At 50.9% G+C, this 14,813-nt stretch overlaps 1 protein-coding gene across 1 annotated transcript; it reads left to right on the forward strand.

The window, feature by feature from the left end:
• Positions 1 to 2,642: 2,642 nt before the first annotated feature.
• FAM167A (family with sequence similarity 167 member A) lies at positions 2,643 to 12,049 on the forward strand (the record flags this gene model as incomplete). The annotated part of the gene is made up of 2 exons (XM_082303426.1): positions 2,643 to 3,020; positions 11,786 to 12,049. The coding sequence occupies 2 exons, from the start codon at positions 2,643 to 2,645 to the stop codon at positions 12,047 to 12,049; spliced, it is 642 nt and encodes a 213-aa protein (XP_082159552.1).
• Positions 12,050 to 14,813: the final 2,764 nt, after the last annotated feature.

Below are 14,813 nucleotides of genomic sequence, written 5' to 3' on the forward strand. Positions count from 1 at the left end.
GCCAGAGGCACGTTTGTTCCTGGCAATTTGGTAACTCTCCGGCACCAAAGGGTTTGTGTTACAGCACAAGGGCATTTTTCACACGCTTACAACTTTCAGATCTCTTTCTCCACAGCAGGTCTTTGATCCAAGTCCAAGATATTGATAGGAAATTAGAGGTGGCTCCATTCTGTCACTTCAGAGTTTGGACAGGCTGGGGAGCAGAGCTGCTTATTTAGGGGGTGTCCTTGCAGAGGGAACGAGGCGTTTCGTGTTACACCAGGGAGGAAGTGAAGGATGGGCTGAATCAATGCTGCTTTTAGGGTAGAAAAACCAAACCTCCTCCAAAGCTGCTGGGACTTGTGGTGACAGGGAGGGGGAGATGACAGCAGGGCTGTGACAAAGGGGATGCTCCAAGCCACTGTCCTGCTTTCATGGTCCAATGCTCTAAATGTTAACTGAGCTGTGCCCAAGGCTCAAATACCAGGGGCCTTTCCCACCCTGAGGATTCCATACACGCTGGAGAGCAGGACAAAAGAGCTTGTGTGGGGCTCTGCTTTGTAGCTGTGGCATTCAGAAAATGATAAAAATATGATCTTTGCTGGGGACTAGCAAATCCAGCAGCCCAGTATGGAACTGCAGCAGACTCTTGGACTGCTGGGTTTGGGCCACCCTCAGCAACCTGCACAGAGGTCTCAATGGACAAAAAAAAACCCCTCAGAGGTGAAGTCTTTGAAGTCATTACTTCTTTTCCTTTATTGATCTATTGAGGCTGGAGCTGGAGGAAAGGTAAATTCATCGACATGCCCTGAGCCCTGCAGAGCACCCCTCCCCCAGGGCAGCCCACTGCTTTCCCCTCTATTTTTCAAGAGAAGAAGGAAAATTGTTGCTGTTCCAGGCACGAGAGCTGTTGGCTTCAACCTGACAGAGTGTCTGTGAGGGTTCCCTCTCCTGTAAAACTCTCATTAACATAAATAGGAGCAGGAAAGAGACCACAACATGACTAATCCTCCACCCCCACACTGTCTGTGTGTACGCTATCAACTCCTCGTTCAGCTCATGTGCCCCCACACAATTGTTGGGATAAATCTTGCTCTCTCTCTCTCTGTGTTTATTTTAAATTGAATCTTCTTACTGAAAAGGTTGGAGAGGCATAATTATGGTCTGGATTTCAGAGCTGCACACGCCTTTGTGGAAATGGCAGGGAGAAGAATGGCTGAGTAACTCTAGGAAGCTGCACACATCCTGCCTGCTTTTCCAGGCATCTCACCAGGCAGGCAGAAAAGTATTTCGTTTTGCTCCTGGCGTTCAGAGGAGAGCTCTGGATCTATTCCTAGCTCAGCTATAGATGAGCACACGACCTTGAGAACGTCCCTTACCTGATCCTGCCGGCAAATGAATACAGAAGCTGCCTGAGCTTAACTCTTGGAGAGTTGTTCGAGTCCTCTGCCCCTCCAGGGCCCAGGGTTTGTCAGAGCAGCTTTGGGCACAGCTTCCATGGGTGCTGACAGGAGCAGAAGTGGGGAGGAAGCTCCTGGTTTCTCTGTGCTACTGCTCCTAAGGGGTGTTACAAGGGACCATTGCCACTGGATAAAGTGGATGTGGCCAGCGGTGGAAACCACAAGTCCAAGTCTTCCTGGATGTCTGAACCCAAACCATGCCAGCAGCCCAGTTAGTTCCTCACATGGCTGGGAGCACATTCCGGGCTGGAACCAGGGGGTCAGAAGGGAGCTGAGTCCTAAAGCTGCATCTTCAGCAAACCCAGATCTAAACCCTGATCTGTAAAACTGGAGTGTGGTGTGGGGAAGAATAAATCCCTTTTTCCAGTTCTCTTTTTGACTCAAACTCTTGGGAGAAGTTTGGGTTCACAGAATCCCAGAATGGTTTGGGTTGGAAGGAACCTTAAAGATCATCCCATTCCACCCCCTGCCATGGGAAGGGACACCTCCCACTAGCCCAGGTTGCTCCAAGCCCTGTCCAGCCTGGCCTTGGACACTTCCAGGGATCCAGGGGCAGCCCCAGCTTCTCTGGGCACCCTGTGCCAGGGCCTCCCCACCCCTACAGGGAAGAATTTCCCCCTAATATTTCATCCAAACTTCCCCTCTTTCAGGTTGTCTTACTTGATTTGCCCAAATGGGGAAATGTGGGTTTGCCAGGCAGAAAATCAACAAGACCAGACAGTCCAAAATCCAGCAGTAGCCACTGGTGTTTCCAGAGAATGTTGGGGTCTGGGAATGTGTCCTGGCCTCCTTGGCAACCTTTCCATGGTCCCTTGAGTTAAGATTGGAGGTGTAGGTAACCAGAGCTTTGCTAAAAGCCAGAGCCTGTCTGTTCCTGCCCCAAAGCACTCAGATAACCGAGGTGAGATCACCCTCCCCAGCAGCACTCTGGCACTGAGCCTCTCCCAAAGCTCTCACTCCCCTGCTCCAGAAAGAGCTGTCTCTCTTTCCTCACTCCCTTTTTCCTTCTCAAAACCAATCCTTTTTTTCTCTTCTAGGTCTTCATCCAAGGCTGGTTTGCTGCTTGAGCAGGGGCCAACACCTCAGCTGTCCTCCAGGGTGCTGTGTTGGGCACCTCGTGACACCAGGTCAAACCTTGAGGGTTCTCATCCCCATCCCTGGCCCTTTCCATCCCACCTCTATGCCTTTGGACTCCGAGAGAGGATGTCTGTCCCCCAAATCCAAATAGAGGAGGCGCTGGACAGCACGGATGCTGGCTCTGGGGGGGTTCCTCCTCCGGATGATCACCTGAGGACCCTCAAGGCATTGACAGAGAAGCTGAGACTGGAGACCAGGCGCCCTTCCTACTTGGAATGGAAGGCAAAGCTGGAGGAGCAGGCTTGGAAGAGCCCCCAGGCTGAGGGAGATGGGGAGGACGAGGCCACCAAGGCCAAAAAGACCCCGGGGGAGACTGTCCCCATGAGGAAGGTGCAGCTGCACCTCAACAGGAGCCCTGCCCAGGACAAGGGGACTGTCACCTCAGGGAGAATAGGTGGCTTTGAGAGCATCGACGAAGCTTTGACGTGGCTCAGGAAGGAGCTGGTAAGTGATTGCCTGTCCCTGTTAGCACAAATTTTGAAGAGGGATAAAAATGAAAGAGTGGGGAAACTCCTTGTTCCTGCCTGCCTTCAGCCCCAGGTGGAAAGGCAACAATCAGTCATCGTGTTTTCTATCACTCGTTGTGTTTTCCATCACTCGTTGTGTTTTCCACACCTGGCTCTTCCAGGTCCATCTTCTGTTGCCTTTTTCTTCATTCAAATCCAGTCCACATTTCAGTCATCCTCCCATCCCAATCTTGGGCCCTGTCTCACACATCTGTTTATTTCTGGACATTTCGCAGAGAAAAGAGAGGACAAAAATGCTTTGTTTTTTCTAGGAATGTGTGCTGTAGGAAAATCCACAGAGCCAGGGCACAAGGGCTGGAATTCACCTTTTCTCTGTCACTTTGCTATCATGGTCTTCAGCACAAATTTATCCTGGGCCTGACCCAGCTCCCGACCCAGCTCAGGAGTCAGCACAGCCTGGGGATAATTCCCAGGAGGATGCACCAAGCCTGACAGAGTTCAATAAATGTTTGGAAAACAGTCTCAGGCACATAGAGTGATTCTGGGGTTGTCCTGTGCAGGGCCAGGAGCTGGACATAATGATCCTTGTGGTTCCCTTCCAGCTCAGGGTATTCTATGATTTTCTGGAGGTTGATAGGATGGACATGTCCCTGTCAGGGCAGCCTGAATTCAGGGCTGGAGAACCAGTCCAGGTGCTCTTCACAAGGGTAGAAGCAACCAGGTTCCAAAAACACACTTCCCAGAGATCCTTCCCTTCTCCTCACTGGCATGAAAAGTCCTTATTATTTGGCCCAAATTACTGGAAGTGACTCATGACACGTGGCTTTGTTTCTGTTGCCCAGTTGGAACTTTGCCTGTGGGTCCCAGCAGGAATATTTGCAGCAGGGGCTGGGACATCACTTGTGGCCAACACTTGTGAAAATGTTCCTGTGCAGACGCTTTGTTTTTGAGAAATACTGAAATCTTTGAGGGGAACTTCTGACAACAGTGAATAATAGTTTTAAAGATTTCTTTGTGACTTTTGCTTCAGGTAATGTTGACTTGTCAACTTTCTGTTGCTGTATTCACCCAGCTCATCTGATCCCCTGAGAATTTATTTACAGCGGTGGTTCTGGGTGCTGTGCTTTGGTGACTTTGTTTCTCAGGATCTTGGCTTTCAGGCATTCAGGACTATTAGGAACAGTGTTGACATGATCCCCTACAACCCCTCAGTGCTCTGGAGAACCTCAGCTGCAGATGTGTGACCTGAATCTGGGTGCAATCCTAAATTCACACTTGATGTAAACCCTGAATCTCAAGATGGTCAAAGACAGCAAGAAGCAGATTTTCCTTCTCAGAATCCTGGATTTTAAAAGATTTGGGGTTTTTTTTCAATCTCTGCCCATGATGGAAGTATAAATTGTCTCAGAGTCTGATTCTACCCCTTAGACTGGGGTGTGGTATCTAAACCACCATCTGTCAAAAACTGAAAGTTTAAATTAAGGAAGAGAAAAGGGCAAGCAAACCTTAATTGTTCCCCACTTTCCATTTTCCAGACACTTAATTACACCGGTCTTTGCTGGATCTGGACGTAACTGGTAATTTAGAACAATTTCCCCAAAAGAGAGAGCAGTTTTTTGACTGACCACAGGGTGAAATAGCTGTGCTGGAGGCACGAGTGTGGGTAAGAGCTGCCAGCAGGCAGAGGGAGCACAGCCAGGCCATCCCATCACACGGTGTTGGAACCAAAAGGTGCATTTTGCATTACATTTCAAGGGTGAAATCCAGCTTTTTGTCAAATAAAGGAACAAGCTTCCAAACATCCCGACATAGCCAGGATTTTTCCTTGGTTTTGCCCATGTTGTGGTAAGAAAGGCATCGGGAAGGCTCCATAGCAGGATGAAGCCCAGCAACCAACCAGATCCTGGGCTGATCCCCCAGCATGGGCAGGAGGGGAGGGGGGATTCTGCTCCTGTGCCCTGCTCAGGTGAGACCCCACCTGCAGAGCTGCCTCCAGATCTGGGGTCCAGCACAGGAAGGACCTGGAGCTGCTGGAGCAATTCCAGAGGTGGCACGAGGATGATCAGAGGGATGGAGCAGCTCTGCTGTGAGGAAAAGCTGAGAGAATTAGGATTGTTCATCATGGAGAAGGCTTCAGGCTGACCTAATTGTGGTATCCCATGTCCTGAAGGGAGCCTACAAGAAAGAATGAGAGGGACTTTGGACAAGGGCCTGGAACGACAGGACAAGGGGGAATGGCTTCTCACTGCCAGAGAGCAGGGATAGATGGGATTTTGGGAAGGAATTCCTGGCTGTGAGGGTGGAAAGACCCTGGCACAGGGTGCCCAGAGAAGCTGGGAAGTGTCCAAGGCCAGGATGGACAGGGCTTGGAGCAACCTGGGCTAGTGGAAGGTGTCCCTGCCCATGGCAGAGGGTGGGATGGGATGATCTTTAAGGTCCCTTCCAACCCAAACCATTCCATGATTCTGTGATTCCATTATATGGTTATTTAGGGTCTGTAGGATTCATCTATCCAATGAAAGGGCAAAAGCTGGTGAAGGTGGAGATTCTTTCCATGCAGGAAAGAAGTGCAGCAGCCATGTCCCTACTGAATGAAATGCAGAGCGTGCAGCTCCATCACCCCCAACCCTCAGCACAGCTCCCAGCGTGTTCAGGCCAGGTTGTTTCAACAGCATCACCCTGGAATGGTTCTGGCTTGTCCCAGGGAGCATCCTGCCAAGCACTTGGAGCTTCAGGAGTCTGCACATGCTGGGGACTGTTCCCAACAGGCAGTGGGTACAGGACCACCCAGCTTTGGATTTATCTCTATCCCAGACAAAAGCAGCAGAAGAGTTTAGGTTGGGAAAGCCCTCTAAGATCACTGAGTCCAACCACTCCCCAGCTCTGCCAAGGCAGCACTAAACCGTGTCCCCAAATGCCACACCCACACAGCTTTTCAATCGCTCTGGGGATGGGGATTCCTCCACTGCACTGGCCAGCTGCGCCAGGGCTGGACAATCCTTTTCCTGAAGAATTTTTTCCTAGTATCCAATTTAAACCTCTCTTGGGACAACTTGAGGCCATTTCCTCTTGCCCTATCTCTTGTTACTCCCAATCCACACAAAAGCCATCATCTGACACTGCAAGGAATTTTCCTCTGTGTGTCCAGAGTCTGCTCAGGTTTAGCTTCAGCCAGGTTCAGGCTGCTCATGTTCAGAAGTGAAGCAAAAGACAAACCCAAGGTTTTCTTGTCCATCTGGTTTTCTTGGCCTGTCACCTGCCATGACCAGCCCCAGGCCCTGGTTCTGCACACCAGGCCCTGGCCCTGGTTTGTAGGACTGACATAAGCCCACGGAGCCTGAGCCAGCCACGTCAGCTGGGGCCTGCTGAGAACCTGGCCCCGAGAAGCTGATTTATTCAGACGTGCGAACTGCTCTTGTTTTTGTGCTGAGAGGCTCTGTGGAGGTGTAGGAGCAAATTGCAGCTCTCAGCGTGCGCTGAGCTGCCCCGGGGCTGGAGCATTTCCCTCCCCAGCTCCTCCTGCCTCTTCTTTGCCCTTGTGTTTGCCTTTGCACTGTCAAGTGTGGCAGCTCCTCATCCGTGCTGAGAGCAAAACCATCACCAGCCTGGGGATGGTGACAGACTCGAGGACTGGAGGGGTCACACTTTGCTCTTTGTTTTTGAAATTTGCCAGGTTTTACAAGTTACAAAATTAAGCACTCAGAGTTCTCTCCCTCTCAAGTATGGCCAAAGTACAAACCTATGAACAGGGACATCTTAGAATAGTTGCAACTTTGTCCCCTTAGGAAAAATGAGTTTTCTGTCTCAAATTCACCAGTTTGGTACTCAGATTTGAGTGAGCCTGCATTCTGTGAGCCAGAATGCAGGAAGGAGTTGAAAAGGAACACAAATATCTGATGTCCTCTCCTGGGAAATTGTAAAACACCAGTGTCCTGTTGGTCACACATTGATTATTATGTATTATGCACTATTATTGTCATTTGGGATACTGATATTGGCTGAGCAAGTTCTTGAGTGAATTTAAACAAAATTTCCTCATTATGAGGGTGCAGAGGCCCTGGCAAAGGGTGCCCAGAGAAGCTGTGGCTGCCCCTGGATCCCTGGAATTGTCAAAGGCCAGGTTAGACAGGGCTTGGAGCAACGTGGGCTAGTGGAAGGTGTCCCTGCCCATGGAACAGGATGATCTTTAAGGGTCCCTTGCAACCCAAAGCATTCCATGACTCTGTGACCTCTACTGTTAAATTGCTGAAACTAGGGAAGAGTTTAGGATTTATTACAGAACAGGACCATGCCCAAGGGTCAGCTTGGGTGCAGCCAACACAGACTAAACAACACTGAGGAAGAGTGAGATTTGGTACCCACGACAGGCTTTGCATGGGCTGCACCACAAGGACATGAGTACCTAAAATTACCCACAACAGGGTGGTATCTGAGCACCTTTGAAGAAGCTCCAAACCAAAACACAGACAATGTGGACTTCTCTGAAGGGTTTGGCAAGGATCTGACAAGTGGCCTGTGCTTCTCCGTGCTTGAACCCAAGTGGCTGCACACAGGAAAGCACCAATTCACATCTCAGTTTCTTTTGATCTTTTGGAAATAAAAAGGGCTGGTCCTGGGGGAGCAGCTGTTTCTCCACAGACCGTCCCCCTGAGCTTCATGGGCCAGGCTGGGACTTCATCCATGGGACTCTTCTCTTCTGGGAGGAGAGGGAAATCTCAAAGAGCTCCCCATCTCCATGCCTTGGGGTGTTCCCTGCTGAAACACCCCCCACAACAATGCAGGGAAAAAATGGACTGCTGGAAATGGGAAAATTATTGGAAAATTATTCCTGTCTGTTGAAGGCAAAATTGAAGGCAACTGCTTGTATCTGTTTGGGCTGAGCCACCTCAACTGGAAAACAGGAAAGAATACATCCAAAGCTTTCTCTCCCTGGGAGAGAACAACCCTGGGAGACTTTGAGGCTTAATCCAAGCGGAAAATCCTCCCTGGCTTCATAAGATTCTGTAGTCCAGCTTTGCATTTCAACCCAGCAGTTGCTTCACTGCCGGGAAGGAGCTGAGTTTGGTTCCCCCTTCCACCCTGGCAAGTTCAACCCAGCATCCTGTGCACCCCAACAGCATTCCCCAGCCATGCTGGTGAGAAACAGCTGGAGCTGGGTGTGCAGGAAGAGCCCAAATGTGTTAGAAATTTGGGTTTTATGAGCAAGACACACCTAAGGTCTTCCTGTCCTGGCCATGAGAGGATCAAAGGAGATGGAAAGCCTGGCTTCTGCTGGATGCTCCTCATGGGTTTCTCCAGGATGTTGCACTCTGTGTGGGGGATCCTGCTGCTGTCCCACACGGGTGAACTGGAGCGTGGAGTTACCTCGTGGTGCCCGGCCCTGTGGGCGAACTCTGCCAACCAAAAACTCCACAGCTTCCCGTGAGGTGGCCCCTGTAATCCCGTTATTCATTCCCAGGCAGCTCTGTGGGGCTCTGCTGGCCTGTCAGTGCTGCTTTTAAAGGGACATCACTCATCCTTTCCAGCGATTGTTTGGTCCTCAGCATGGGATGGGGGGAATGGCTTTAGTGTTTGTGCAGAGCCTCTGGGAAAGGGAAGGAGAATGAGGATTTCTGGGTTCTGACTGAAATTCCACTAAATATTCCGGGAGGGTTTGACCAGAGCAGTGTTTAATGGGAGAGCTCCATGGATGCAGGACAGGGGGTTTGCACCTCAAGCCAAGCCCCAGGGATGAGTGTGAGGAGTGAGAGTTCATGTCCTGCAGAGCAGCCCAACTTTCGTGCTCCACCCTCTGCCCAGATGTCACCCCGTGGAGCTGCCTCTGCAGGACCTGTCACCAGCCAAGGAACTCCCAAGCCCTCGGGAAGACAAGGCAGCCTTCCAAGGAGCACAGGCAGTCACAGCCCTCACCCCGTGTGCCATCTCCTCCTTGTGCACATCATCCTCTCATAGAAACGTGGAATCGCTAAGGTTGGAAAAGCCCTCGAAGATCGTTGAGTCCAAGGCCACCTCTAAACCATGTCCAAAAGTGCCACATCCACATGCTTTTAGTGAACCATTGCCAGGCTTTGTTCCTCATCTTCATTTTCTAGAGGGCTTTGCCTTCCAGCTTGCATGAAACCAAACGGCTTCCTCAAAAGAGAGGGAAAACAAGAACCGGTCAAAAAATGTAAAGCTGGTTTGCAAGAGGAAAAAAGCACCTACAGCTCACACCCCTCTGCACAATGGCCTCATAATTCTCTTTTAAATGCTTTTTTTTGTTGGCAGCAGAGGCTTTTTTAATCCCACATTCTTCCAAATATTAAATGAAAGCCTTTGTTGGCATTTCTTAGGTAAGTTGATACACCGAGAAGAAAGAATGACCCAGGGTCTCTTCAATAGCACCTGTGATCACCTCCCTGATAAAGTGTCAGCATTTGTTGTGAGACAGGGAAAATTATCAACAGAATGATTTTTTTTATTACTGCAACTCAGGTGGGAGAATAAAAGCCTGTCAAGTGGCATGGCTCTGCTGGGGGCACAGGTTATGGAGTCTGAGAGGAAGTAGTGGAGTGTTTTTTGAAAAAAGGTGAATGGCCACAACCCTGCCAACAATTTGAGAGAGATTTCCTGAGAGAGGGAGAGAGATTCACTCAGAGACTGGTACAAAGGTGACTTAATCCTCTCCAGACAGCCGAGCTGGAGTCCATCTGCTGGCTGGGAGCATCAGACAAGTTCCTCCAGGATGCCTCTGTAGTGTCAGAGAAACACAGAACGGTTTGGGTTTGAAGGGATTTAGATGGGATATTGGAAAGAAATTCTACCCTGAGAGCATGGTGAGGCCCCGGCACAGGTTCCCATCCCTGGAAGTGTTCAAGGCCAGGTTGGATGGGGCTTGGAGCAACCTGGGACAGTGGAAGGGGTCCCTGCCGTGGCAGAGGGTGGGGCTGGATGAGCTTTAAGATCCCTTCCAACCCAAACCATTCTGGGATGCTCTGATTGCCTGGAGGAGGAGGGATTATGGCGCAAGCTAAAGCAACCCTGAGGCTGCTTTGGTTCACACCCTCCTTGCAGCAGCCCTTGTTTCAGGCATGGAAAGGTCTCATGTAGGAATATCAGGGTCTCTGTGGGGTCTCTCAAGGGGAATTTTCCCTCCTCCCTTCCCTTCTGCATCTCCATGCACAAGCCACCAGGCCAGGAATAATTTACTCCCTACACCCAGAGCTACATCTGTACCCACAAATTGAGCAGATAATTTTCAGGCCTGGAGGGAAACTGATATGGTCTGATCACATCCCTGCTGCTAAAATCCAGACAAGGGAAATTTATCCCAAAACCTAGAATCATGGAGTCCTGGAAGTGCCTGAGCTGGAAAGGACCTTTGAGATCACCCTTCTGGGGGGCCTGTTTGGCTTCTCTCCCACCCCCTTTTCTCTGCAGCTTTTGTGGTTTTGTTGCTTTTCTGTGAGGAGGGAAGTGGGGTGAGAAAAGGGAATTGTCTTGATCTGCTTTTCCAGCCCTGCCTGCTCCTGCTCCCCAGGCTGATTCCCACACCAAGTGTTCACCTCCTTCCTTCACTACCCACAGCATCCTGTGGCAATGGATTTTCTTAATTATGAGTTAGATTTTTTTAAAGAATAGAAGACCTCTTTTCTTTCATTATTTCTGAATCTTCCGCCTTTCCAAGCCAGGTGCCGGGGGAGAGAAAAATACCTCCAAAACACTTAGATCATTAGCTTGGAGGTGGTAGTTCTCTCTCCTGGGGGAAACCATGGAGGTCCCATTCTGAGAGCCACTTCAAATCACCGAGATAAAATAAGCCACAGGGGAGGTGGAGACTGTCATGGACCAGCTCTGATTTATGCAGGCTGGAAACCCAGGCTGAGTATTTGGGGATCAGTTATTCAGTGTTCTTTTAATTGGTCCTTTCCACCTCTAATTGCTCCATCTCCCTGTGGCTGCTGCCTTATGAGCAAAATTAATTTGGGCTTTGTTTAATGTTGAGATGGAGGCTCTGAAGCCTGACGGATACCCAAGCCAACAGCCTTGGCACGGCTTTAATTCCAGTTTCCTGGTGCTCCTGAAAACACGAGCAGGCACAGACTTTCTCGATTGTTAAAAATTCCCCATCCTGAGCTGCTATATTTTTGGGATGCATTGCTGGCTTGGAAGATCCCCGTCTCCCTCCCAGATGGAGCACCTCTAGATGAGTTTACAGAATCACAGAAGCAGCTAGGTTGGAAAAGACCTTTGAGATCATCGAGTCCAACCTGTGACCCAACACCACTTATCAACCAGACCATGGCACTGAGTGCCGCATCCAGTCTTTTTTTAAACACCTCCAGGGATGGTGACTCCACCACCTCCCTGGGCAGCCCATTCCATGCCCAGTCACTCCTTCTGTGAAGAAATTTTTCCTCATATCCAGCCTAAACCTCTCCTGGCGCAGCTTAAGGCTGCGTCTTCTTGTCCAGTCGCTGGATGCTTGGGAAAAGAGCCCGATCCCTACCTGGCTGCCCCCTCCTGTCAGGGAGTTGTAGAGAGTGATGAGGTCTCTCTGAGCCTCCTCTTCTCCAGGCTGAGCCCCCCCAGCTCCCTCAGCTGCTCCTCACAGGGCTTGTGCTCCAGACCCTTCACCAGCCTTGTCACCCTTCTCTGGACACATCCAAGCACCTCAACATCCTTCCATTCCATGCTCTGGTGCAGCTTCGAGCAGGACGCAGCAAACTTGCCACTAAAAACCCTCTTCCCTCCCCGTTGCAGGCAGAAATGCGTCTGCAGGACCAGCAGCTGGCCAGGCAGCTCATGCGGCTGCGCAGCGACATCAACAAGCTGAAGATCGAGCAGACGTGCCACCTGCACCAGCGCATGCTCAACGATGCCACCTACGAGCTGGAGGAGAGGGACGAGCTCGCCGACCTCTTCTGCGACTTCCCCCTCGTGAGCTCCTTCAGCCTCTCCACGCCCCTCAAGCTCATCGGGGTCACCAAGATGAACATCAACTCCCGCCGGTTCTCGCTGTGCTGAACAGGAGGGACGGAGAGGGAAGGATGGGGGAGAAAGAGGGAGACGGGTCTCTCTGCCTCATGGCTGGGCGAGGAAAGGCCAAGGAGGAGCAGAGGGAACAGGAGCAAATGGGGAACCCGCAGCTGGTCTTGGTGGCAGCGCAGAGGTGGGCACTGGAATGGCCCGGGGATGCTCATGGGGAAGGCAGGACCTGCATGGAGGAGGCCTGGAGAGCATCCGAACCCAACACATGCACTCAGCTCCTTTGCCAAGTCCCTTCTCCTCCTCTTCCCCCCGCAGGACCCAGCTCGGTGTAGGTGGCTGTGCTCAAGAATCAAAGGAGGGGTCGAAGATCAGCCACAAAGCAAAATCCCTCTTCCCTTCCCCTTCCCCTCCTCCCAGGCTGGAGCAAGAGTGTTGCTCTCCTCCATGGATGTCTCCCTGGGCACCAACCCTCAGTCTCTGCTGCTGCAAGCACAGGGTCCGTGGGGCTATTTCAGGTGGGAAGTTGATTTCCAGTGGGAAGGAGCCCTCCCAGCAAGCAAAGGGCTGTGGGTTAAATGGTACCAGCCCCAACAAGTGGTGAGAAAATGTGTTTGTTGGATTGCTCCATAGAGTCCAGGTCACTACAGCTTCCTTTTGCCTGTGGTATAGATTATGGATTCTCCATGGGCACATTCAGAGATTCCAGCTGACCAGAAATCTCCTGTGTGCTCTGGAAGTCATACCCAGAGCAATACACGTTTCTGATCCTGTTGGATCCCGTTGTCAGCCACAAGACACCCTGTGGTTCTCCCTGCAAATGAGGAAATGTCGTACCCAAGACATCGCCTATCAGAGAAATCCCCAGGCTGACACCCCCCAGCAGCACCAGCAAATCCTGGATCCTCTGTAGCAACACACATCCATCAGAGAGAGGAACTTCAAAAGGAGAAAAGGGACTTTTGGGTAATGAACTCAAAAAGGGACTTAAAATTTAAGGGAGAAATTGCTGTGATGAGCTTTGGACCTGCAGCAACGTAGGGGTTCTCCCCCTGCCCAGCAGAATGTGAGATGGATGCTGGATTTTCTTGCCTTTCAGTGCACACAGCTGCCTGTACCTGGCACAGGGGGCAGAGACCTCTGGTGCTGCCCAGCAAGGGCAGAAACTCCAGAGGCTTTGCCATGGCAATTTTGGGACACTTGGCACCCAAGACAGTACAGATGAAGCGTGGGTGCTGTCAGGTGCTCCCTCCTGTGCCCACACCGCTCCTGACCCTGTCAGGGTGGAACAATCCTGCTCATGTCATCCCTGCCCATGGCAGGAGGGTTGGGATCAGATGACCTTTATGGTCCCATCCAACCCAAACCATTCTACGAACCCAGCCCAACTCTGCTCCTCACCACGTGCCTGAGCAGGAGCAGCTCTTGGCTGAGCAGACCTGGCTGTGTCCGCAGCATCAGCCTGGGAAGGAGCAGGAGGAGCAATCCCGCTGCTCTGGAAGCTGTGGCTGTGTCGATGTGCCTGTAGCTGTCTGTGAGCTCTGTGTGTGTGTCAGTCGCTGTGTGTGTGCATCTGAGCCCGCAGGACGCCTCTCCCGGGAGGCTCCGGGCGGGGTTCATGCCTTTGTTCCGAAAGGTGACGGGAGCCGAGATCCGGCGAGACTCCGACGTGCCTGGGAGGATGCAATGAGGCTTCCAGACCTGGGGGCTCCACAGGGAGTTTTAGGTTGGTGCAGAGAAGACAGATAATTCGTGTGCCTCCACAGGTCTCCGTGGGAGGGACAAATTAAGGGGTTCACAGACGTGTGGGGCTGGGGACTCTGGAGCTGAGATCAGTCCTCCATCCCCCGCAACCCCCGGGTGATGCCTCCCCATCCACTCCAAAGCTCCCTGAGTATCTTTTCTTTCTGCTAAGGAAGAATTTTAGGCACCAGAGCTTTATCTACACCATCAGCACCATGCCTGGGTGCTGAATCTTGTGCTCCCCAGGTGAGGAAGGTTTATTTTGGGTTGTGACCAGACTGTCACTTGGCCTCTGGACAAAACAACCAGCTGCGGTGCCGCTTAGTTTACTAGGAACAGCCTTATTTCCCCATCGACATCTTGGAAAAAAAAAACAACCCACCTCATTAAAATTCTTCTTTGTTTACTTTTTTCATGAAAATAAATCAGTTTGTGTCCCACATGTTGATTTTCAGAGGCATTTTCAATCAGAAGATAGAAATGATGGTTTTTCAGTGAAAAGAATGCCTTGGAAAGGGGGATTGTTTCTCTCTAGGGGCAACTGGAGTCGAGTACAGGGTGGACCTGCCTTTGGGCTCTTGCCTGGTATCCAAAAGCAGGAGGTTAATTCAAGCACAGTCTTAGGGGGTCTTTACACGTGGCATTGGAAAATCAGACGTCTGGGTTCCAGACATGTATTTTCTGCATTAAGGGGGATGAGGGGTGGGTGTAACTGCCAGCTGTTTGTCAAAATGCACATTTTTTTAATTATAAAAGGTCTGTCTGTATTGATTTGTGCCTCTGGTCTCTCACTGTGCTGAGGAAGCACCAGGATGGTGCGTTCCAGGATTACAGGTGTGCCGGGTTTGTTCCTGGCAGGTTTCTGTATCCACTCACACCCATCAGCTCCACCTGGCAGTCCAGGAGAGATGGGAGGGGAAGAGGAAAATCAGATGGGAGCACTTATGGTGTATTTGGACAAAAATGTATGGGAAAGAAAGCAAAAAACAGCAACAACAACAAAATCCCTTTTTTATGTTTTATGTTTTTCAGCCACTGAATAAAAAGTGGGTCCAGGCAC

This window comes from Coloeus monedula, assembly GCF_965178545.1.
Source record: "Coloeus monedula genome assembly, chromosome: 2".
NCBI classification, from domain to species: domain Eukaryota; kingdom Metazoa; phylum Chordata; class Aves; order Passeriformes; family Corvidae; genus Coloeus; species Coloeus monedula.